The sequence below is a fragment of the Aquarana catesbeiana genome, linkage group LG13 (genome assembly GCF_042186555.1).
Source record: "Aquarana catesbeiana isolate 2022-GZ linkage group LG13, ASM4218655v1, whole genome shotgun sequence".
Classification (NCBI taxonomy): Eukaryota; Metazoa; Chordata; class Amphibia; order Anura; family Ranidae; genus Aquarana; species Aquarana catesbeiana.
In genome coordinates this window covers 103,470,858-103,497,678 of record NC_133336.1, presented here as the reverse complement: position 1 = coordinate 103,497,678, position 26,821 = coordinate 103,470,858, and the positions used below count along the sequence as shown (strand labels likewise).

The following is a 26,821-nucleotide window of genomic DNA, read 5'->3' as shown; positions in this document are numbered from 1 at the left end:
GCTGTAGTGGGGGGGAGGGGGTCATGGAGTAAAGTTTATAGTACTGTACAATAATCCACTTACGCTTAGGCAGCAACTCTGGGCTGGCTGGCAGGCAACTCTGGGCCGGCTGGTGGGCATGGCTGGCGGGCAATGGGCAACTCTGGGCCGGCTGGTGGGCATGGCTGGCGGGCAACTCTGGGCTGGCTGGTGGGCATGGCTGCAGGCAACTGTGGGCTGGCTGGTGTGAACTTTGCCTCTTCACTGGCGACAACTCTGGGAAGCAGCTCCGCCTCTTCCAGGCCATACTGCAGCTGCGTAGCATGGGATGTCTGTACTTGCGAGGTACTTTACGAAGACATTCGCAGGTATGTCCGTACTCGCGAGTGTATGTAAAGTGAGTGTACTTAAGCGGGGTATGCCTGTAGAGTATTAATAGAGTATTAAACTAAACATGTGTATATTGTGTTGATGCACTATTATTATTATTATTAATAATAATAATAATAATAATAATAATAATAATAATAATAATAATATTGTGATTATCGTTATTATTATATTTTACAGATATGTATATTGTGTTCATAAATTATTATTATTATTTACAGATATGTCTATTGTGTTCATGCATTATTATTATTATTATTATTTACAGATATGTATATTGTGTTCATGCACTATTATTATTATTATTATATTATTATTTACAGATATGTATATTGTGTTGATGTACTATTATTATTATATTATTATTTACAGATATGTATATAATGTTCATGCACTATTATTATTATTATTATTATTATTATTATTTACAGATATGTATATTGTGTTCATGCACTATTATAATTATTACTATTATTATTATTATTCTTTACAGATATGTATATTGTGTTGATGTACTATTATTATTATATTATTCTTTACAGATATGTATATTGTGTTGATGTACTATTATTATTATATTATTCTTTACAGATATGTATATTGTTTTCATGCACTATTATTATTATTATTCTTTACAGATATGTATATTGTGTGGATGTACTATTATTATTATTATATTAATATTTATGGATATGTATATTGTTTTCATGCAATATTATTATTATTATTCTTTACAGATATGTATATTATGTTCATGCACTATTATTATTATTATTCTTTACAGATATGTATATTGTGTGGATGTACTATTATTATTATTATTCTTTACAGATATGTATATTGTGTTGATGCAGTATTATGATTATTATGATATTATTCTTTACAGATGTGTGTATTGTTCTTCCTGTGGATCCCTCCAGTTCAGGATGATGTGTGTCCATGTGCAGCCTTCTCCCCCCTGTCCATAGAAGGAGGGGATGGAGGAGGAGGAGAAGGAGGAGAAGGAGGAGGTGGAGGCTCAGTCTCTGGATGGGAGGGAGGTGGAGGCTCAGTCTCTGGATGGGAGGTGGAGGTTCTCTCTCCGGCTATGCTCTCACACGGATGCTTGGTGCAGCATCGGCCCCGTCTGTGCTGTGAGATCGGCTGTGTTGGCCGGTGAAGGGGCTGTGTATATCGGCCGATCTCTATCGGATCTTATCTGTGGTCACCATGTGGCTCTCCCAGGACACTCCCTGCGCTCCAGCCCTGCACAGCCAGCTCGGTGCCCGGTGAGGGGGGACAATGAGCAGCGAGCAAGAGCCAGAGTGAGTAGCACCTGTATGGAGGGGGCCCCATAGGACAGGGGCCCTTCATGTGTGCAGGTTGGATGGCTGTACATTGTGTGTGTGGTGTCCCCATTGTACAATGTCCCCTGGGCATGGCTGTGACATGGGCACCATGTGGGACAAAGCCTGGCATCTGTGACACTGCAGAATGGGTTTGGGCTGTCAGTGATTGGCTGATCCCTGGGCCTGGCCAGGTGTGGGGGTCATGTGATGGTGATGTGCCCACCACTCTGGGTTTGGTACTGGTGGATAGGGGGATTGGTGGTAGTGTTGCCTGGTAGATGATTGGTGATATCTCAGGAGGGATTGTGTTTGGGGTTTACACTTCACAAGAGATCTTCACCCCCTCCATGGACTGTCAGATCCTGTACACTGGGGGGGCGGTGGGTGAATCACCACATTCTACCATGTTGGCAAGAATCAGATGGTACACCGCTGGCTAGGATTTCTACGAGCCATCACGTTATTGGACTGCAATGTATTTATTCTGGGTGCAGGTGATGGCATGTGCACCCTTAGTGCCAACATATTGCCAAACAAAAATAGGAACACACAGAAGGAGTACAGCACACTGACCATACACTATAGAATCTGATTGTACAATCTCCTCCAAATCTACAAAGGACTATGTAGTGCAAGGGCCTGCCTGATCGGCTACAGATTGATCAGATAGTTTAGATAAATCCTCCTATTACACAGCTTTAGTAAGTAAATTGTATGGTCAGATTGTGTAATGTGTATGCTGAGTATAGGGCCGCCATACACATTACAACCAGACCATACAATCAACTTTAGATTTACCAAAGCCATGTAGTTTGAGGACCTACATAATTTACAAAATCAATTTGTATCCAACCAGGCAGGCCCTTCCACTACATAGCTCTTGGTTGTTCTAAAGGAGATTGTAACATCGGGTGGTAGGCCTTAAAGCAGGTTGTACAATCAGATTGCATAGTGTATGGCCAGCTTCAGTCTTATGAACAAAGTGGCATCAATTGGAGGAATACAGAATAGATTCAGATTCAGGCCTGAAATTGACGAATTGTATCACATACCCTGTTGGGGACATCACACACTGTTCACATTGTGCTGATGGCCCTGTGAAGATTCATATTGTTGAGAGTTTGGGGGGGGGGGGGGGTTATGACTCTTAGGAAAAGCTTGAGTGACCCTACCTACCCAACATCAGTCTATAAGTCCTCTCCAGGACTGTGCTATAGGGATCTGTTCTAAGAAATAAGAGGCACTTCCATGTTCCTGGTGGTCATGTATGTGCAGAGGTTGATATGAAGTTCTCGGTGATGACTCATCTGGTCATTGCCCATGTCGGTTCTTCCCTCCGGTGACATGCAGAACACAGAAGTGATAAGCCTGCCTTCAGGAACCGTTTATAAGAGACTCTTCTCATTCTCATCTGCAGATTAAAAAGCGATAGAAATATTGCAGTGATTTCATCGTATATGTAATGGAAGATGTAAAAGTGTGCGTCAAATGTGATCCATTGAAAAAAACGTGTATGTAGGCGTCAATGGCTTAGCGGTGGCTTTATATATGTTGTGGAATGTATTGGGCTACAGGCAATTTAAAAAATTGCACCGTCCATTTCTACCGACAACTGTCCACAATTTCCTGCCGTCCTTCAACTATGGCTTACAGTAGCTATGTAAAGGTCCAAGTTGCCTGTAGGAAATCCATTTAGTACCTAGAATAGGCAAGAATAGCAATCTTTTGGCGTCAATTTTTTTTTTCAGTTTTTTTTTTTAAATATTGTTTTGGGTAGAACATCGTGTTTCTTTATTGTTCTAGTTTGTATTAAAATGTATTCGGTGTATAATATTGTTTATTGTTATCTCATGTTGTGGTTTGTATCGAAATGTATTCTCTCTATGTGTATTTTTTTATGGTGTGTATGTGTGTGTAAATATATATAGTAATTTGTGTTCAAATGAGTTTGGTATACTGGTTAATTTTTAAGTTATATCATGATTTGTGTTGAACTGTATCCTGTATGTGTGTTTTATATATATAGAGATATATATCTGTATCTATATCTCTATATATAGATATAGCTATATATCGATAGATAGATAGATAGATAGATAGATAGATAGATAGATAGATAGATAGATAGATAGATAGATAGATAGATAGATAGATAGATAGATAGATAGATAGATATAGATATAGATATATATAAATGTGTATATATATATATATATATATATATATAGATATATAGATATAGATATATTCATTCTACAGTAGCTTTATTTTTTTTTATAGTGGTTTGTGTTGAAATTTGTTTGGTACACTGCTTATTTTTTAGGTTATATTCTGATTTGTGTTGAATTGTATCCTGTATGTGTGTTTTTTTATTATATAAATCTATATATTCATTCTACAGTAGCTTTATCTTATATAGAGGTTTGTATTGAAATGCATTCTGTACACTGATTGTTTTTTATTATGATTTGTGTTGTTCTGTACGTGTGTTTGTTTTTATTTTATAAGATAATTTGTGCTAAAAAGTATTTTGTATATACATATATTTTTATATATTTAAAACTGTTGGTTTTATGTTATTTTAGTTGAAATGTATTTTGTTTTCCTTTTTTTTTTTTTAATATGGAGTTTTTATGTTGCTGTTGTCGAGTCAGACAGTCCTCAATGTGCTATAGATAATGGATTTGTGCTGGAAATGTCTGTTTGCCTTTTCCTTCCCATGCTTGACATGTAGACATGAAGCCCTCCAGCTCGTGTAGCCATGGTGGGTGTTTTTCTCATTTTTTGGGTGATCGATGTGTGTTGAGAGCCCCGTGGTGCCTTTTTGCAATGACCTTGCGTGTTTGCTTTGTAGTATGTGGGTGCTGCGCTGTGCCCCGTAGTGTTTGTTCTTGGTGTGTTCAGTTCTTTAAGCCGCCATGTTGTGCTGCTGTTTTTTGTGAATTGCCCTCATTTGCATAGCAGGATCCCATTCATAAAACCCTGGCAGGCAATATTACCTTTTACGTGCTGTGACATTGTGAATGGGGGCAACGTCGGGGAATTATGAATAAATTGGGGATAAGGAGGCTGCGGTGACAAGGAAGGAGGAGGGGGGGGGGGGGGGGGGGGATTGGGAAGAATGAAAAGAGGTGGGATGGTCTATTCTACTATACAGACTTGGGCACCATTGGCACACAATTGTTGCTGCTCACTAACAGCGCCCTTTACACTGGACTCACACTGTGCTCATAATGTGGAATGTGACCGTATTGCACTTTGTGAATGGCTGTGATTGCATGTTTCCTTTCTGTGTCATTCTTTCCTGTCTTTGCTCCAAATCTTGCATTCTCTCCCTGTCTTCCTTTCCTTGTCCCCCTCCTCCTCCTCCTCCTCCTCCTCCTCATTCCTGGCCTCTCCCTCCCGCTCTTGTTGACACAGCTATGTGGGAAATATCAGAGCAGGGAGGCTCGGGTGTCATGTGACCTCCCTATTCCATTCATAAAATACCTGTGTCCATTCACTCCGTCACATCCCACACACACCTGCATTGGGGCACCCATGGCTGCAGCAAAGAGGGGGGCTTCATAGATACTAGACCATGAAAGGTGCCAAGGTTCTCACCGATGGCACAAGAGCTGCTTTACACGTGTATTAATGAGGACAGATGCCAGTGTTCACATGCTGGGGATGAAGGTGTGCTCCACAAATAGAAGCACGCATTGTCGCAGAGAGGTGTTAATCCGCAGAGGGGCGGCTTGTGTTGAAACCGGGTGAGCTAAATGATAGGTTGCAGGTACCCGGTCTAGGGGAACGAAGGCTTCAGAAACAGCTGCTTAATGGTGGACATACACGCTTCAATAAACAATCAATTCCTTTTCCGAATGTTCGCTTCCGATAGGAATAATCAAGCTATAGTCGACAAAAAATGTCATCGATATGCCACACCCAGGGAAGGGGATTTCAGTCGATAGTTACTATACAATTATGACTTACAATCGGATGTTATCGATTAACATTGAGACGTGCAGCAGATCACATGAATGCTGTGCGGTGCAGGAAACACACAAGATTCACTGCCTTTCCCACATCGCATATACACTATATTGTTAAAAGTATTGGGACACCTTCCTTTACACACACATGAACTTTAATGGCATTCCAGTCTTAGTCCACAAGGTTCAATATTGAGTTGGCCCACCCTTCGCAGCTATAACAGCTTCAACTCTTCTGGGAAGGCTGTCCACAAGGTTTAGGAGGGTGTCTATGGGAATGTTTGACCATTCTTCCAGAAATGCATTTGTGAGGTCAGGCACTGATGTTTGACGAGAATGCCTGGCTCGCAGTCTCCGCTCTAATTTATCCCAAAGATGTTCTATTGGGTTGAGGTCAGGACTCTGTGCAGGCCAGTCAAGTTCCTCCACCCCAAACTCGCTCATCCATGTCTTTATGGACCTTGCTTTGTGCACTATTCCAAATCATATGGTGGAGGAAGGATTAAGATGTGGGGTTGTTTTTCAGGGGTTGGGTTTGGCCCCTTATTTCCAGTGAAGGGGATTCTTAAGGCGTCAGCATACCAAAACATTTTGGAGATGGCCCCTTCCTGTTCCAACATGACTGCGCACCAGTGCACAAAGCGAAGTCCATAAAGACATGGATGAACGAGTTTGGGCAGGAGGAACTTGACTGGCCTGCACAGAGTCCTGACCTCAACCTGATAAAACACCTTTGGGATGAATTTGAGCGGACACTGCAAGCCAGACCTTCTCATCCACATCAGTGCCTGACCTCACAAATGTGCTTCTGGAAGACTGGTCAAACATTCCCATAGACACACTCCTAAACCTTGTGGACAGCCTTCCCAGAAGAGTTGAAGCTGTTATAGCTGTAAAGGGTGAGCCAATTCCATATTGAACCCTACGGACTGAGACTGGGATGCCATTAACCACTTCAATACAAGGCATTTTCACCCCCTTCCTGCACATTTTTCAGCTTTCAGCGCTGTCGCACTTTGAATGACAATTGTGCGGTCATACAACACTGTACCCAGATGAAATTGTTATCATTTTTTCCCCACAAATAGAGCTTTCTTTTGGTGATATTTGATCGCCTCTGCAGTTTTTATTTTTTGCGCTATAAACAAAAGAAAAGTGACAAGTTTGAAAAAAAACAATATTTTTAACTTTTTGCGATAATAAATATCCAATTTTTTTTCTTTAAAATACATTTTTTCCTCAGTTTAGGCCGATATGTATTCTTCTACATATTTTTGGTAAAAAAAAATCGCAATAAGCGTATATTGATTGGTTTGCTCAAAAGTTATAGCGTCTACAAAATAGGGGATAGATTTATAGCATTTTTATTTTTTTTATTTTTTTTTACTAGTAATGGCGGCGATCTACGATTTTTATCGTGACTGCGGACATATCGGACACTTTTGACACATTTTTGGGACCATTCACATTTATACAGCGATCCGTGCTATAAAAATGCACTGGTTACTGTATAAATGTGACTGGCAGGGAAAGGGTTAACACTAGGTGGTGATCGAGGGGTTAACTGTGTTTCCTAGGGAGTGTTTCTAACTGTAGGGGGAGGGGACTCACTAGGGGAGGAGACCAATCGGTGTTCCTCTGTACTGAGAACATACCATCTGTCTCCTCTCCTCTTACAGGACCGTGGATCTGTGTGTTTACACACACAGATCCACGGTCCTGCTGTGTTACCGGCAATCGCGAGTGCCCAGTGACACGGCGGTGGGCAGGGAAAGAGAGGCCGTCATATGATGCCCGCCCGCAACGAGAGCTGTGCCGCCTGGCCGTTAATTGACAGCCGGCGGTCAGCAAGCAGTTAAAGTTCATGAGAAGAGAAGCTTGAGAGGAGATATGATTGTGATTCACAAATACCTTAATGGTGATCCCAGAAAAAAAGATTCAGTCTCAGGGAGCGTAAAGCCTCGTACACACGGTACAATTGTTGGCCAACCGAGCGTCTGAATTTTTTCAAAAGGGCGTGTGCCAGGATCTTGTCTTGCATACTAACGATATGTAAATTGTGGTTCGACAACACGAAGGTAGTGACGTACTACAAGGAATTTCAGCTCTGGAGTGCCACCCTTTGGGCCCCTTCTGCTAATTTTGTGTTTGGTGAGCATTGATTGTGAGCATGGGGTTTGTACTTTCGACTTTTGTGTGATGGATTTGTGTACGGACCCTACGAAAATCAGACGTGGAGCCGTAGTCTACCGAAATTTTACTAGCCTGTCATCCAACATTTGTTGGCGGAAAATTGGAAGACAATTGTCTAAAGGAGCGTACCAAGGGTAAGAATTTAGGACAACAGTCTGTCAACAGACAATACCCTTCCAACAATCGAACCGTGTGTTCGAGGCTTTAGAGGACACAGGGCCACATAATGAGACTGGAGGAGAAGAGGTTTAGCCTAAAGCTGCGCAGAGGGATTTTTACTGTGATAAGGAGGTGGAACTCTCTTCCACAATTGGTGGTGTCAGCGGGGAGTATTGATATTTTGAAAAGACTCCTGGACGTGCATCATAGTGAACACAATATACAGGGATATGGGAAATGATTATCGACACTGACACACGTACACCAACACAAGTTGAACTATTGTCCTTATTCAACCTTACCTACTATGTGACTATATGCGTGTAAAGGCAGGTGTCCCAATACTTTTGACAATATAGTGTATGTGAACTGTGGCTTAATCAGATATAAGTGAAACAGCTTATAGATCTGATAACTATGTTAGCTATGCCTTATGATGGCCATACACATTGATCAGAAATTTGTTTGAATCACACATCAATCAGATCAATGTGTATGGTGGCCACCAACAGTTCTAAAAGCTGTTTCACCTATGTCTGAATGAAAGGGCCATAGATATGTGCAGTCTGGCCGCTCATAGACATGTATGCTCAGCCGGCATTTGGAAAAGGCAGAGCGCCGGCTAACATCTGGCGGGATTATCATTATTACTACAGGTATTTACATAGCGCTGATAATTTTCATAGCACTTTACAACACTGTAAATTCACATCAGTCCCTGCCCGCCAGGAGTTTACAATCTAAGATACCTACTACACATACATATGTACACTGGCCAATTTAGACAGGAGCCAGTTAACCTATAAGCATATCTGGTATGGGAGGAAACCCAAGTACACAGAGGAATCTCCCACACACACAGGAGGAGAACATGCAAACTCCATGCAGATAGTGTCCTGGTTGGGTTCATACTGAGGACCCCAGGGCTGCAAGGCAAAAATACCAACCACTAAACCACTCTGCTGCCATAGTGATTGAAAATATCAGATATTTCTCATGAAGATTTCATCATTAATTGATTTACATGAAGTACACATAGCTTCCTGCTCATAAGTGTATATTTGCTTACCTGTATAGATCCAATGATAGCTGCAGATTTATTTATTATAGGCATTTATACAGTGCTGACAAATTACACAGCTTGTTACATATTGTACATTCACATCAGTCTCTGCCTTCAAGGAGCTTGCGATCTAACATCCCTATCTCACTTGCAAACATACACATAATAGACCGGAGCCAATTAAACGACCAGCATGTCTTTGGAGTGTGGGAGGAAACCCACGCACGCACAGGGAGAACATGTAAACTCCATGCAGGTAGTACACTGGTTGGGACTTGGATTGTTATACTGCAAGGCAGGCTTGCTGACCTCCAAGCCACTGTGCTGCCCAGATAACGTAAATTTGCATTACACATAACAAGGATATTCTTAAAGTGTGTTAATATAGCATAGCTAAATACAACACAAGAGACTTGTGTAAAGGATTAACACATCAGGAGAATGCTAAACACTTGCAGAATGAGAAGGGAACCTGAGCGAAACATTTTGGGGGAAAAAAAGTCCCTCCTTTCTTAAGGAGTTCTCACCTAATTTGGAGGCTGGAAGGGTCACCGACTGTATAAAGTGCCTTATCTTGCTTCCCCCGATCGAACGTTTTGTGGCACATGCTTCAAATGCTACAGTAATGCAGTACAGTGGTGATTGGATGATTTCACACCTAATCAATCTCTTTTACATATTTTTTTTAATGTTTTCAAGAGAAGAACAAGACACAATGCAGTACGTTACAAAGCGAGTTGTAGATGGTATGCACACATATCTTAGAATGCATATGAAAGCAGATGTATAAATTTGTTGTTTTCTTGGCTCAGTGAGACAGACACTAACCCAGCTATGCATCATTATTGCATTTTGTGACCCATAGGACCAAAGTCAAAAAAGAACAGATAGGGAGGAAAATCAATAGAAAGAAGTAAAAGCATAGAGGGAAAGCAGGGGAGATGGGATACGGGGAGGAAGGTGTTACCCGTGGCCTCCTTCCCAGGAAATGACTCTACAATGTGATTATCTCTTCAAAGGCCTCCAGTTTATCTTTTGCTATGGTAATGAGTTTCCCATTGACCATGGTCCATGATGATCTATGTTTAACTTACACAAGGGCTATGGTTCCAATCCATCTCCTTTGCCGAAGAGCAGTTGGCTTAGTGTCTACCATAGACAAGAATTGGTCATCCAGTCTTCTTGAAATTTTAATTTCATGCTTATGACCATCATGTCATTAGCATTATTACTAAATTGATTATTTTCACTCTAGCCTGCGTTCACCACAAGTGCCCAACCAGGTCGGGGGAAGCCTCTACTTTTTTAAATTCCACTGATCCTGATTAGGTATTTGAAGTGAACACAAGCTATACCTTTACTAAGGGAGGTTAGTATATTTATGAATAACTGCTAACAGAGGCCTAAAGGTGCTCTTCATTGGAAAACATTTATTCACCATGATTGATAAATGTGGAAAATGTGCATATATCAGGATAGGCATGTGTGATAAACTGATGCACAAAATGGTTAACACTAAATATTATGAAAGGGTATATCATCTAAAAAAAAAGTAGAGGAGCACTTGTATAGGATAACATGAAAGTATGTATAAAAATTGAGAATGTGTAAAAAAATTGGACGCAGTATTTGCAGTAACTTTCCTGCATGCTGGACACCTTTTACACCAAATAGTAAAATACGTTTAGACAAAACACTTTTTGTGAAGACAGCAGGTGGTACATACTGGTGCACAGTATAAGCTATTTTGGTACAGTTGTGACCATTTACTGGAAATAAGTCATTAATACATAGCAGATCCCAAAATCTGAAGGAGTTTGACCAACTTGCTGTGCTTTTTTGGCTAATGTGGGAACAGTTAAGCCTGCATTGGCTTTCCCCGCTTAATGGAAATTATGGGTAGATGGCTCAGTCAGCACTGGGCATGTTTACATCTGTGTATTTTAACAGGAAGATCTCCAAAGGGTTTAATCGTTCATATCTCTTATTGATTAATGAGACACTGGGACTCGTGCTATAGAAATCAGGGACACGGTTGCTGGCCGCCCTGTACGGTGACTTTGGCACTGATGTAGTGGTAATCAGGAACACTATTTTTGGCTTACACTGGTCTGGTGACACTGGGATCGGTGTGGTGGTGATCAGGAACATTGTTTCTGGCTTATGTTGGTCTTGTGACACTAGGACCAGTGTAGTGGTGATCAGGAGCGCTGTCGCTGGCTTTCACTGGTCTGATGACACTGGGACTGGTGGGGTGGTGATCTGGAACATTGTTTTTGGCTTACTCTAGTCTGGTGATACTGGGACTGGTGTGGTGGTTAACAGGAACATTGTTGCTGGCTTACCCTGGTCTGGTGATACTGGGACTGGTGTGGCGGTGATCAGGAACACTGTTGCTGGCTTACACTGGTCTGGTGATACTGGGACTGGTGTGGTGGTGATCATGAACACTGTTGCTGGCTTACACTGGTCTGGTGATACTGGGACTGGTGTGGTAGTGATCAGGAACATTGTTGCTGGCATACCCTGGTCTGGTGATACTGGGACTGGTGTGGTAGTGATCAGGAACACTGTTGCTGGCTTACACTGGTCTGGTGATACTGGGACTGGTGTGGTAGTGATCAGGAACATTGTTGCTGGCATACCCTGGTCTGGTGATACTGGGACTGGTGTGGTGGTGATCAGGAACACTGTTGCTGGCTTACACTGGTCTGGTGATACTGGGACTGGTGTGGTGGTGATCAGGAACATTGTTGCTGGCTTACACTGGTCTGGTGATACTGGGACTAGTGTGGTGGTGATCAGGAACACTGTTGCTGGCTTACACTGGTCTGGTGATACTGGGACTGGTGTGGTGGTGATCAGGAACACTGTTGCTGGCTTACACTGGTCTGGTGACTCTGGCACTGGTGTGGAAGCGATCATTAAACCTGTTGCTGGCTTACATTGGTCTGGTGTGGTGGTGGTCATCATGGCCAACTTTCTAGCTATTCACATAGTCTGCTATCTTTACTTACCTTACCAGCTGCAATTCAATCAATGGGTGGCCCTGTCAGCCGTATCCCACTCGACATCCCTTGACTGAATCAGACCAATCAGAAAGCAGTCAATGTTTGGATATTTTCGCAGCCGGCTGGGTCAGCTATCAAAATACAATAGCCACAGCTCTAGATTCCTCCATCCGTGCTGGATAGCATAGATGACATATTTGTTCCTCCATATAATAGTGTATGGTCAGCTTAAGTTTTTTTTTTATTAATATTTTCATATAATTGGGCAGTTTATAAGAGGGGAACCGTTCTGTCATTGCTGCATAATGAAATTGTGTAACATTGATTCCATAATCTTTCAGCAATTTGTCATTTGAGTGCGGATAGTTGGCTCAGGTGGCAGGTGTGGTGAAAAACCGCTGCCATGGCCGGGTGCTCTGTGATCCTCCTCAGTATGATCATCAACACTGTAATGGCAAAAGGAAAAAAGGGACAATTGGCTCATCAGTGTAAAAATCAACGCTAATGAATTCCATCAAACTAAAGATGATCAATAGTAGAATTTACTTTGACATTTTTAGTTTTAGAAACATTCATTTGATTTTCTAACCCTTACCTGCATGCTCAAAGTCTTGTATTGAATGTAAAGTTGCATTCCCGTCACACTCTGGCCATGCTGGAATTACTGACTCCTGTGCGCATGCGCGGGATGATATCTTTCCAACTGGCCAATCAAGAGGCCAGAAGCTCAGTAGCCGGGGAAAAAATGACAGCAGCTGTCAAAGGATGTAACCGCTGCATCGGTGGAAGGTGGTGGTTTGTATTTTTGAGAGTTTAGTTCTGCTTTAAAGAGGAAGTAAACCCTGATGGGTTTTACTTCCTCTTTTTTCCCCTGCAAAGTAAAAGCATAATGGGCTAGTATGCATCGCCGAGCACTCACCTGCAAACGAAGCCTGCGTCGTCCCCGCTGGTGGCCGCATCCATCTTCACCCCTCTTCCTTCCGGGGCCGTGGACTCCGGCTCTGTGACTGGCCGGAGTTGCATGACATCACTCCCGTGTATGTGCGCGAGAGCCATCAGTCATGGCACTTGCTAGTGAAGAAACGGCACACCGTGGCGTTTCTTCACGGTGCATGCGCCAATGACATCATAGGCGCACTACAAGGTAAATATCTCCTAAATGCCGCATGTGTAAGCCTTATTATAGGCTTACCTATAGAAGTTGCACAGAGGGGTTTACAACCAATTTAAGTAATACCGACATGTCCACATAGAATGAGATATCCATCAAAGTGCAAGTGATTCCACTCAGTACACATAAGCAGCTAAGTAATGCTTCGATTCACGTTGTGCCACATTATTAGGAACATGGCATTTTTAAAGCCATAACTGAGGAAGAGGTCAGAATGCCTGACACTTTTAGGGCTCGTTCATACTATTATACTGTGTGAGGTTGAAGATAGGGTTGCCACCTGTCCGGCATTCACCCGGACAGTTTGGGTTTGGAATCATGCGTCCGGGTTTCAGACCACCTGAAACCCGGACACATTATTCAGGCCGGACTATGGCTTCCCAGCAGGGTTGCTGGCTGCAGTTGTGTAAGCCAAGAGTGTCTGTTAAGGCCCATACACACGATCAGACTTTTTGACAACAAACATGCAAATTACCTGTTTTAAGGCAACATCCGACCGTGTGTACGCTCCATCGGACAAACTTTTTCGGACAAATGTTGGCTGTGCGAACAAACTTTCCTGCAACAAAAGTCCTACGTCGGCTAGTCCGATCGTGTGTGCACAAATCCATCGGACTTTAGTTCAAAGTACAAACACGCATGCTCAGAACCAATGCAAAAGATCAGACAACAATACAGAAGTTGTCCAAGGGTGGCGGTAATGAGCTGAAAAACCACATGATTTGGTGAAAGTTGGCTGAAAAAGTCCTGCCGTGTGTATGCATACCAAGTTCACGGCCAATGCCCTTTGCACAGAAATCCAAGGAAAAGTTTGTTTGAAGTCTGACCATGTGTACGAGGCTTTACACTCTCATTTACACTGCCCAAAGCCAGCACTAACAATCCCCCCCCCCCACACACACAGAGGGGAGAGGAGATCTACTACCGCCTCTATCCCTCTGTGTCTGCTCACTCTCCAATCCCTGGAGCTGTGCCTCAGAAATGGAAAGTAGGGGTCGGAAATTTGAAGTCCAGCACCCTCAAATACATCTGGATGAGAGGTGCTGACTGCCAAGGGGTGAGTGAGCTCACCATCCATCCTTGTCTGTGACTGTCACCCCCCTTTTCTCTCCTGCCATTGAGTGAGTACACTAAGGTAAATCTGGGTTCTCAGAGCACCCCTTACATCAGAGTTCCCCTTTACACCAGAAGCCACAGTGTCCCTCCCTCACATCAGAGTTCTCAGTGTTCCCCCTTAAATCAGGGTTCCCAGAGCATCCCTCTAGTTAGAGTCCCCAGAGTTCTCCCTTACATCAGAGTCCGCAGAGTCCCCCCCTCCCCACAGTGTAGGGGAACTCTGCGAGTTTAGATAATAAAGGGAAATCTGTGGATTCAGATGTAAAAGGGGAACTTTGTGGATTTAGATGTAATGGGGGACTCTTGTGATTAATTTCATATGATTGGAAATTTTATTTAATTGCAAAATATACAGTATGTATAGTATATACTATAAAAAAAAAAAATTGCTGTGCGCCGCTAAAGTGTTTGGGTTTGACTTGAAGAAAAGGTGACAACCCTAGTTGAAGATGTTGTCTAACTCACTAGAAAGGTGCATTTTGGGCAGCCCACCACAGCAAACATCTGCCAGCAAGGTGCATTGGGGGGCCATTCAGAATGAACAGCACAGCATTGTGGTAAAGTGTAGACCGTGAATTACCGCAGCACATTAATGTGAATGGGCCCTTAAAATGATACAGCAAATGAAATGTGAGATGGATGCAGGGCCCGAGGAGACGGGGATTGTGTAGGAGGCAGAAACTCTCCGGTTGCTATGTGAGGGATTTCAAGCAAGGATCAACTGTTCGCTTAAAGTGGAAAATAGCTTTAAGACATGTCTGCCTATTATTTGTTGATCGGGGCCTGAACTGAAGTCTGTGAGAGATGTCATTTCCTGTTGTTCTTTCCCATGAGGTTGTTGGTTGCATGATTTCCAGCCTTAGGAAGTGCTGAGGGCTGCCTTTTAAAGGAGTCTTGGTGATGGGGAGAGAGAGGAGGCAGTGAGTGTTTGCAATGAGTCACCCTCAGCCTGTGATCCAGTTCCTGAAAACATAGCAGCTGCTGTGAGCACTGAGCACAGCCTAAACTGCACATGTGTGGGTGGATGGATGTTCTCCCCCATCTGATTACTTGCTCATGTGTTTCTGCTTGTGGGTCAGCCTTTTGATTCATCTCTATTCACTTTGTTAACTCTGCCGTTCCAGGAATGGAAGTCATTGCGAAAAGATGTTCATCGTTATTTTTGGGTTGTGAACATTTGACTATTGCTTAAAGCTGGTCATACACTGATCCAAACCCCACCAGATCAGGAGAGATTGGCTATATTTTGATCAATGTGCGGCCGTCTTCACTTCAGAAGTCGATCCTTTGATGACTTCTGTCAAAAGGACAAGCTGAAAAATGTTTTTCGACCAGCAGTTGTGACCAATCTACTGCAGCCCCTAATCAGTGTATTCTGACAGCAGCCGGTCCCGATGTCTGAGTACCTGGTGTTTTTTTTTGGGGGGGGGGGGGCAAACAACCATCTACCCCCCCTCCCAAGTGGCACCCACCCCCCCTGCTGTTTTTCGGTCGCTCCGGCACTTACCCCATCGTGGTGGGCAGCGGCTCGGCTCTGAGTGTCCTCTTCTCCATTGCGGCTTCCAGCTCCTCCCCTCCTCCTCCTAGGCGTCCAAAAAGATCGCCTGTTCAGGGTGACCGGTGTCAAACCCGGTGTCAAACCATGGCTGGTTATTGTATTTAGGCAGCCACTGCACCCATGGCTGCCTGAATACCCAAAAAGTGATTGTATTTGATAGGATGCAGTCACTGTTAGAAGAAATAGAACACTAAGCATGTACTCCCACTGTCTCCATAATGCCGGATGCCAGGCTGGAAAGGGGTTTGTTCATGCTCTGAGCACACTGAAGAAACAACATACTCACAGTGTGCAGTCTCTAGTCAGGGACTGTTGTTGTGGTCACTTGTGGAATAAACATTTGTACATCGTGATGTCATTGGAGTGAGGCTGTATATCATTTATTCAGAAGGCAATCACTGTTCAGCTGCCATTATTTCACCCAGCTTAGTCAATTTTTGGTGCTTGCAGGGTCACCCACTTCCCGAATTTCAGCTGATTCCGCAGGAGTTGGCTGAAATTTAAACTGTGTATGGCTAACATACACAGAGAGAGATTCTGTCAGCCAAAGAAGCTATTGCTTATACTGAAAAGCTGGGTATACACTTATAGAATTTTGGCCAGAGTTCCCCAGAGAGTTGATGGTTGTACCTAGGTCCCACCAGTTTCCACCAGTTCTGTGCTGATGGCACTGCTGGACATCTTCTGATGTCAAAGGGAAGTACGCATGATGTGTCTTTATCTGCTGCATTAAGTTTCCTTGGCCGACCGCTGTTTACGGTCCTCAGTGTTGCCTTATAAGAGCTTGAATAGCACATCTTGAAACCCCAGTCTGCTTTGAAACTTTTGACTGGAAGAGACCTGATGCAGTATAACTACCTTGTGTCTCGTTGTGCTCAGCCTTGCCATGGTGTATGACCTGTGACATGAAACTGTCTTCCACAACCTCATGTTGGTAGCAGAGTATGGCTGTTCCTCACCCAGTTTAAAGCCTCCTACACAGCTGTTTCTATTTCAGTTAATGACTGTGTTTCAACCATCATATGAAATTGATGACCATTAACACCTGTTTGGTATAAATGGTTAATCATACATCTGACTGTAATCCTAGAAATCCCTGACTTTGTGCAAGTGTACAAAGTGTGCAAGTGTAAGAATTGATGCTGACCTAAACCAAAGGGTATTCACACTACCACGTTGGACTGGTATGGAACACAGAAAATCGCATCTTCCATTTCAGGCCGCTTTTTCCAACTAGCCATCAAGATGATGTACATACTTTTGGCCTACTGGCATATAGAGACTGCACCCTGGTTCTAAAATAGGCTCTGATGAAGAGGTCATCCTCGAAACGCGTTAGCCAACTCTAAATACTTGCCTCAACATGGGCTCATGATATTCCTAACCCATTTTTAAATTTTCATGTTTTTTATATTTTGTCACCTGTTTGCATGATACGTAGTATTGGTATTATTCAACTGCTTTTATTTGCTCTTTATTTCCTCCGAAATAAATTTTATATGTTTTGATGTAAGCTTGATCACGCGCCCTTCATCCACCACTCTCCACTTAGGCAGAAATATTTGCTCCTTACATGTTTGTTTTTCACTTCCTGTTTAGTAATACAGCAGACTGTTGTGCCCCTATCTCCTGACTTGTGTAAGTTTAGGTATTTTAAAACTTAAAATATGTGTATGCTTTATATGTAATCTCTGCAGCAATACACTCTGCGTGAGAGAACGTTTAATACAGATAGGTGACAGAGAGTCTACGCATGGACTAGATATACAATTGTGATAAAATGCATAAGCAATCAGGTAAAAAATAGAAAATATACGTAAAAAATACTTTGAGATGAATGTAACATTAATAGAGTATAGCCAATAAAAATGTACTGCTCCTACTAACCCAGATAATACCCGATTATAATACTTGGATTAGTTTCAGCATTATAAAACTTTTGTATTTGAAAGGCCTAAGGGTGCCTATAGATATGCAGATCGTGTAGACTTTAGGTTCAAGGTATTGTTTACATAGCCTAGTTGGTTTCTCAATTTGCTCAGATTGTGTTCTTTATAATAAACTTTCACACTTTTGTTGGCTCTTTATAGGTTTCCTTGAGCTATACATTTTTATATGCTCTCATGGAAAACCTTGTTCTTAATGTTTTTATCTCTTCCTCAGTTTGGTACATTTTGATACATGGTAGATAGAGCTGCACGATTAATAGTTAAAAAAAATCACAATCTCGATGCAGAATTTCGATTCATTCATGTAGCAAGTGTAGAGTGTTCTCTGCTCACTCAGCTGTCAAAAGAAAAAAAACGGGCAGCCTGCCAAGTTTTTCACAACATTGTCTGTGCTAGTAGATACCTATAAACATTGTAACTTTCTGTTCTTAGATCAAAGGAATGAGCTTCATCTGTAAATGAGGGAAGTTTAACCACCTAAAGACTAAACCTTTTTCTGACACTTGTTTCTTACAAAGTTAAAATCAGTATTTAAAATAACAAGATAATAAATAGCCCAATAAAAGAAAAAAAATACAGTGTTTGCTTCAATATTCACCTTCAATTCAGAGATCGCCTCTGCAGTGTTCTTTAGTGCTGCTAGATATGCTTAGTCTGATGGCCAGCGTCCTCCAATCTGGTTCCTCTGAGCCCAGGTTGTTCTTGACCTGCTCCAGTGAAAGGAGAAGTAGCAAAGTGATGAGCTTACATGAACTGATTGGCTCCTTGTGCTGCTTCTTTTTCTCATGCTTTAGCCCAGTCTGTCCACCAGAAGCCAGTCTAACAACCAACTTGTGCTGAAGGAACATGCTGGAAAACCAGCATTCGATCAGCCAATGGCTGCAGCACTGATCAGTGTATTCTGGTGGGAAGTGGGAGGGACCATCATTGCTTGTGCTGGTACTAGAGTTGCCACCTCATCCCTTTAAACCCGAACACCTTTGAATTACCGGTACACAGGTTTTGAGGCTAATTAGATGCAGATAAGGCACCAAGTGAGTTTGATTACCACCTTAATCAGCCACAGAACCTTTGTAATTAATATATGTTCGGTTTTTTAAGGGATGAGGTGGCAACCATAGCTGGTACGGTGATCTGAAAGGTTTTTTATTCATTCAACCCAGGAAAAAAAATGTACACTTTGTACCGGGCTTTAGAGACCCCTAGTGTTTTTACTAACGTGGCCCAAAAGTTTTTTTGAAGCTTCAACTTTTCTGGCCCTGTTGGCTATCTGTCTCCTTGGTTCTGTCCTTCTTGGCCTAAAAGCAAATTACAGCCGGCGTCTAAGTATTTCAAGTCTTTTGTATTGCTGGGTATGGGGGCACATGGCTCCCTGACTCTTTATATGCCTGCCAGCTGTTCCGCTGTTCTAACTGGCTCCTGATAATGACATTTGTTTGTCCATTCCTGGGTTGGTCTAACAAGGTGTAAAGATAGTAAGCAGTGAAGAAGCTGAAGAAGTGGAATGTCACTGCTATGCTGCAGAACAGGGAGCCTAGTTTTCTGATGAATAGGAGCAGGATTTGGTGATCTGTTTAGTCCGGAATACAGCTGCCCCCACGCAGCTTCTCTCTGTCTGCTTCCTAACTTGGCAGGGCGGTTGCAAATTTTATCTGCTTGATAAACTTCTGCAACAAAGGATGAATGATTAACTGGACAGAGGGAGCGGTCTGGACAGGAAATGACTGATAAGCAGTTCATTGAGTACTTCTGCAGATTAACTCCCACACTGCCAAATATAAATGACTGAATTCGAGAGCATTAGTCTCCATTTTATCCTTATCACTTAACCTACTGTAACTCACTATGTCTGTAAATATTTAACAATGGGCAGCTGTAATACAGTCATTAATATGGTTCTAATTGGAGACCAACCTCTACCAGTTTGGTTTGTGGTTAGTAACTATAAATTTCTGCGATGGGTCAAGTTCATTACATTTTAGGTGTTTCAAGTATACTATCAGGTTCGGTACTGCATAGATGTTCAATATCTGTAATAAAAAAAATCAAAGATAAATATACCATTGAAATTAATAAATCACGTGTATACAGTTTGTATGATTGTTAATATAGGAATTATAAAAAGAAAATATAATGTTAAAGTTGTATCTAAACCCAAAAGCAAGACATGAACATATGGCAGCTTACCTTACCACCTGTAGATCAGTGTTTCTTAACTGGGGTGCCATTTGGGTGCCACGAGCTCAGGACCCAGTTTGCCCTGGATCAGTGTCATGAGTTGCTATGGTGTGGGCCGCCATCACCATAACAACCAATGACGCTCCAGGGTAGTTTGCATGTCATCATTCGTTGCTATGGTCGTAGCGGCTGGTCCACCTGCCATGGCAACTCCTGACGCTGATCCATGGCATGCTGCCTGCAGGGGCATCCAAGCATTCAGGAGAGGATGGAAGTCTTGGTTTCTCCAGACCTGCTCCACATCCTGCTCTCTGCAGCACTGCTGCAACCCAAAATGTAGGGCTCTGATGTGAAGAAGGAGCTTTGTGATGGGGGGACTCTGACATGAAGGGAAGGATCTGACATGATGGAGGGACCTACGATGGGAAGGTGGGCTTCTAGTGTGAAGTTCATTTCATCAATGCAATTGTGTCCATCATCCGAGGCTCAGGTTTCCCCCTGATAAGTAATGTTTACAATTTTTACATTTTAGATCGGGATGCCTGTGGATTTTGCATACTTTTAAAGGGTGCCACGACTGAAAAAATTTGAGAATCTCTGCTATAGATTTCTGAGAAGTTCATTAAATTTGTTATTTCACGTATGCCATCAAGCTCAATAATGCATAGATGCTCATTATTATAGCTAAATATAACATTGAAATGAATAATTTACATTTATACAGTGTATCCGATTGTCAGTGTGGGAATTAAAACAGCAAATAAAAATATGCATGAATAGATGTGAGATGGGTCATATGACATACTCTATGGTTATTTCCGTGGCCTGATCTAGAGACCTTCCATTGTATGGGGTCCAGGTACACCTCTGCCTTCTCTGTATTGCTTTGTAGCCAGCTGGAAGTAGTTGCCAGTCAATAGCTTTTTATAGGCGTTCCACTGACATCGGCTTTGGTGCAGAGAAGTCAGAAGCTTTCCAAGGCCCAAACTTTGCAGCGGAAGATCTCTGGATCAGAGGCATAGAAGATGGCATCATTATGCCACGTACACACGGGCAGACTTTTCGATGGACTAGGTCCGGTGGACTTTTCAAAGGACTTTCTGACGGACTTTCGAATGAACGGACTTGCCTACACACGATCAACCAAAGTCCAACGGATTCGTACGTGATGACGTACGACCGGACAAAAATAAGGAAGTTCACAGCCAGTAGCCAATAGCTGCCCTAGGGTCGTTTTTTGTCCGTCAGACTAGCATACAGACGAGCAGACTTTTTGACCGGACTCGAGTCCGTCGGAAAGATTTGAAACATGTTTAATTTCTAGGTCCGTCGAACTTTTGGGGAAAAAAGTCAGCTGGAGCCCACACACGATCTAATTATCCGACGGAGTCCGGTCCGACGGACCAAGTAAAGCCGTAAAGTCCGGTCGTGTGTATGCGGCATTATACTCACCTCACACCTATCCAGAGATATTTCGGTTCTGGACTTCTTGCCATTAGACAGGCAGATCTCTCACCTAGCTGGCTACTGGGATAAAATCTGCCCATCCTCTAAACCTATTGAACTGGTAGGACACTGTCTTATATGGAGGGAGATGGAACAATTTTGATAACATGGTGGATATTACTGTCAGTGATAACAAGGGCTTCTGATACTAAATGTCAAAATGTATTTAAAGCTAAAAGGTTTATTTTTAGTCTTGGATTTAGTGGTGAAGAACACCTTGTCAGGTTTTTATTGCCGTATCCTCATTTGGGAGATTAACTCTCCCTATTTATTCCATTGTAACAGGGACTGCAAGTGGAGAAACATCCAAGCTTTTTAGTTGTTACCAAATTAGTTATAAAAATTAGATTTTTTAACTGGGAGCACTTCTTTTAGTGACATCTTTCTAAGGCCCTATTCACATCTGCAGCTCTCATGAATACAGTTTTTATCGCGTTGACACGTGTAGGGCGGCCCATTCATTTGAGTGGGCTGCCCTTTGTGTGACAAATGCGCCAAAGAAGCTCCTGCATTTTTTTTTGGTCGTTGAGCTTCGCATGTTTTTTAACGCTCATTTTGGCATATTTGTTACGTTCGAAAACGCGCGCCTGTTGGCTAAGTTTGGGGTGCCATTAACAATTAACCAAGCATGATGTGTGGTTTTCGAGTGTTTCAGAAATGTGCAGATGTGAATGCAGCCTAAGAATACTTCCCTCACTGTTCCTGTCTCTTCTAATTGTATACATAGTTTAGGAAGTAAAGAGAAATCTTTCCAATTGATTATAGATGGCAAAAAAAAAAAAAAGCCCTGACAGGGTAACCCTTCTCTAATCCTATTTTAAATGGGAAAAAGTTTTGGCTTTAGATATTCCTAAACTCGTATACTGCCTGAAGGGAATTAGAACTATAAAACAGTTTTTTACAAAACATAGTACAGAAGCTTTGGGGCAAATTATCCTCATGAATATAATTTATATGATGGATAGAACGGACATCATTTATCACAGATGATTAAACGCATGTATGATTGTACATAATAGAAGCATTGATACTGAGGGCAATAAACTAGCTTGGCGCTGCACATGTCCTCCAGAAAGACAGAGGCATATGTTCACCATTGGCTGATTTTCTGCCTTCCAAGTAAGCTATTTTAGCCACAGTTTTATATATACTATGTCCTATGTCCAATTAATAAAATGACTTTAAATTTTTTTTTTAAATGTCCGTTTAGGTGCCAACACCTAACTAGCACTGCCAGTCTTAAAGTATATATGTAAAGCCAGTCGTTAAAATCAAATATATGTTTGAATATGTCAGTGCAATTTCAGAGTTGTTTTTAATTCTGTTAAAGTGATTGTAAATGTAAATAAAAAAAATAACAAACATGTCTATAAAACCTCCTCTTTTTGGGTCACCCTCCGGCGTTCCTGGCCCCTCCCCTCGGTCCAGTGCCCCCATGGGAAGCAGGACTTGGCCACGCCTCGTCACTGGCTTTGATTGACAGCACTGGGAGCCAATGGCTCCCAGTGCCCCAGCAAAACCAGCGAGACTCCGAAGTGAGGGGAGAGAAGAGCTGTAGACGTGCACAGCGCTGGATCGAATGAGGGCTCAGGTAAGTAAAAGAGAGGGTGAGGGGGGGATGCTGACACCTAAACATTTTTTACCTTAATGCAGGGAATGCATTAAGGTAAAATGTTTAGACTTTACAACCACTTTAAATCTGAAGCTTCTGTTAAAGCGGGGGTCCACCTATCTATCGTTTTTTTTTTTTTTAGTTCATTCACAAACTTTTCTTCTCAACATTACATACTCGCATATTGTGTGTAATATGCCCGCCTGTGTCAGATTTCGTCGGAAAGAATAACTTATATTATTCACTGCAGGCGGTTTCCATCTTCATTGTGGGCATTTGAAGCCCACAAGCATTTATTTCCTGGATGTGGTGAATGCTGTGCTCCCAGCATTCACTGCTCGTTCCCGCACATGCTCAGTGGCATCCTGGGAAGCCTGAGACTAGCTCCCAGGATTCTGTGCGGAGTCTGGGAGAGGCTAGAAACACGCCTACTCCCACGGGAGGAGAACCAGGAAGTGCAAAGAAGAATAGAAAAATAAAATGTAATTACGGCGATTTAAATTTTTTTAAACGGCATGTCAGCATCTAGGCAAGGAAGAGAATACATACAGATATTGTTCAAAATTTGGGTGGAACCCCGCTTTAAAGTGGACCTTCACTCCCCAGATATACCCTAGATTAGGGTTTCTCAACTAGAGTTCCATGGAACCCTAGGGTTCCTCCAGAGCTTGCTAGGGGTTTCTTGAGCAATGAGCAATTTTTGCCTCTCATATAAGTTCCCACTGACACCATTGGCCTATCAGATAAGTTCCCAGTGACCACACATGTAGGGAGAATTCTTCCCACTGACCATCGCACTATTGTATCATGAGTTAGACCCCTTTCACATTGAGGAGTTTTTCAAGTGCTTTGGCGTTTAAAAAAGCTTCTAAAAAGCTCCCGAAAAATGCTTCTCATTAATATCAATGAATTCTCCTTTGTGTTGAAAAGGTTGGAAAGCCTGCCCTAGATCCCTGCACTCCCCTGCTTTGCAATAAAAAATGGCATTTTTTGTTTACTTTTTAAAACTTTTTGACCACTCCTGGACGCCCCACTCACATAGTCTCTTGCAGCCTTCTGGAATATTCCTGTCCCCATAACCCAGGAGGCGGCATGAGTGGGGACACACAGTGGTCAGTGAGTGGATCTGGCGGTGTTTCGTCTGGGGGGGGGGGGGGCTGGCTGCAGAACCTGTAAGGGACAGCCAGCTCAGAATAGAAGGCTGTGTGGCATCCGGGCTTTGGCAGCGGATCAGAAGATCACAGCAGCACAAAATTGAATTTGCTGGGCAGGTGAGTATGTTTTCTGGTGAGAAGATAGGGGACAAAAAGGGGTGAAGTTCCTCATAAGGCCCTGTCCACATTTAGGCATTTTGTAGCTTGAATCTCAAAAACGCTCAACATGCAAAAACCTATTGTTTTTAATAGCTCTTGTTCACATCTGAATGTCCTTTCGCTTGTAGCAAAACGCCTGCTGCTCAAAAAAGTACATGAGCTACTTTTCAGGCAGAATTGTGGACAGCACAGTGGCTAAGTGTATAGCACTTCTGTCTAGCAGCACTAGGGTCATCAGTCTGAATCCCAAACATGGCATCACATGCCTGGAGTTTGTATGTTCTCCCTGTGCCTATGTGGGTTTCCTGTGGGTACTCCGGTTCCCTGCCACACTCCAAAGATATGCTGATAGGTTAATTGGCTCCTGTCTAAATTGGCCCTAGTATGTGTATGTATGACTGTGAATTAGATTGTGGGCAGGGACTGATGTGTATGTTCAAAATGTGTGTAAAATGCTGCGTAAGTTGACAGCGCTAGTGATGTATTGTATTATATTCTTTTGTTTCCAAGCATGTGTGGTCTTGGTCACACAATTTTTTTTTGTACAAATACTATACTAATTATGCGAAAATCGTTCGTTTTGTTAAAGTACGAGAAACATTTTTCATGCTTGTCCCTTTGGATATTTTCACATGAACTATCGTGATCGGCTCTCGAAAGCTGTGTTCTAATGGTCAGATTATCGGGCGATTGCTCCGAAAGGGGTATCCGTGTGCACTAGGACCAGGGCTTTTTTCAGCGGGAATGTGGGGGAACGTAGTTCGGGCACCTCCACAAATGAATGTATTTTTTGGTAAGGATTGCTGGGGTGTGCTGGAGGGTCTATTGATGCTGGCTGCTGGGGATCTGTTGTCATTGTTGGGAGTCTATTTTTGTGGGGGGGGGGGGGTCTATTGTTATTGCGCAGGTCTATTGTTGCTGGCAGGGGGTCTACTGTTACTGGAAAGATCTACTATTGAGGGAGAGGGCTACTGTTGCTGGCTGCTGGAGGATCTGTTGTTGCAGGTGGGGTCTATTGTTGTTGGGGTGGTATTTTGTTGCGGGGGGCAAGGTCTGTTGTTGTGTGGGGGGTCTATTGTTGCTGGAGGGTCTACTGTTGCTGGGGTGGGGTCTATCAAATTCCATACAAATTACTTAGTAGCACTAAATGATACTTGGTTTTGTATTCTCTAAAAGGGAAGATTTTGGGAAGTGGGTAGGGGTTGGAGCCAAGAGACAGTGCTCAGAGGTGGGTAGGGGGCAGAGACGAAGGGTGACTCAGGAGGAGGGAGTTCCTGCACCTATTTTCTGAGAAAAAAAAGCCCCGACTAGGACATTAGGTGCGACTGGAGCCTTAAAGTCATACATGTTGATCTTGCCATGAACTGCCTTGTTCCTTCCTGCTCTCCTAGTTGTGATCCTGTGGTTTCACCCTGTTGCATGTGTAACAGGTTGGGACTACAAGAAGTCTCCATGTAAATTGTAAAAACTTAAGAAAAAAAGTTTCTAATGATACAGGTCCCCATGTATTCATTTATCAAACCAGTATTATACACATTGAATTGAGCTGTGTTGCAACAGCTATTGCATCCTGCTGGTCAAGCTCAAAAGATAAGAATAGAAATAAAGGTGAAGTTAAATCTGCTCATATTTATCTTCCTGGGTTCTTCTCTCTATCCTTCATCAACATGCTAATTTTAATTCTTAATTAAATATTTTCCTTTTCATTGCATAGCTTATTTCAGGCCAGGGTGGATTTGATTTAAATCAAGTCGATTTAAATCACAATTTAAATCACTAGTAAAAAGGCTTGATTTAAATCAACTCGATTTTTAAAGAGCAACTGTCATCTCTGTCCGCTGCGGCTCCTCCTCTGACCCGCCGTTGACTCACCGACAGTCCCATTCACTTTAATGAAACAACAAGGTGAGGGACATGGCGGCAGCAGGTGAGTGGATGCCCGCTTACATGATCCAACCGTGATGGATCTGAAATGACAGGTGCTCTTTAAATGTAAGGGCTTATTCTTGCTGGTAGTTAGAAGCTTTATTATTTGCAAACAAAATGAAGATTTCCTATTTAGAGTAATAAGCTGTCAGGTTAGTAAAACATCGTTATCAGAACCGATTCAGTCATACAGTTTGTAGTGTACATAGATTTGCAAAACAATGGGATAAAGGAATGTTCCTGGACTTTGTTTAATCTCATGGTTACTGTGAAATTGGGCAAATGCATCAATGCAGTGCATGTTATCTCAGCTTGCAGAGCTTGGATTCATTGAATGAGTTTACGAAAAATGTAAATGCTGCATAATATACGGCCTCATGCTACATAACTAAGCT

The 26,821-nt window shown here is 42.5% G+C and overlaps 1 protein-coding gene across 1 annotated transcript in view; it reads left to right on the top strand.

The window, feature by feature from the left end:
* Nucleotides 1-1,391: 1,391 nt before the first annotated feature.
* Nucleotides 1,392-26,821, top strand: part of SPRED1 (sprouty related EVH1 domain containing 1) — a 122,663-nt gene continuing 97,233 nt past the window's right edge. Inside the window, exon 1 of the mRNA XM_073609667.1 lies at nt 1,392-1,673. Coding sequence (XP_073465768.1) covers nt 1,651-1,673 — 23 coding nt within the window. The 5' untranslated portion in view covers nt 1,392-1,650. The remainder of the gene's footprint in view (nt 1,674-26,821) is intronic.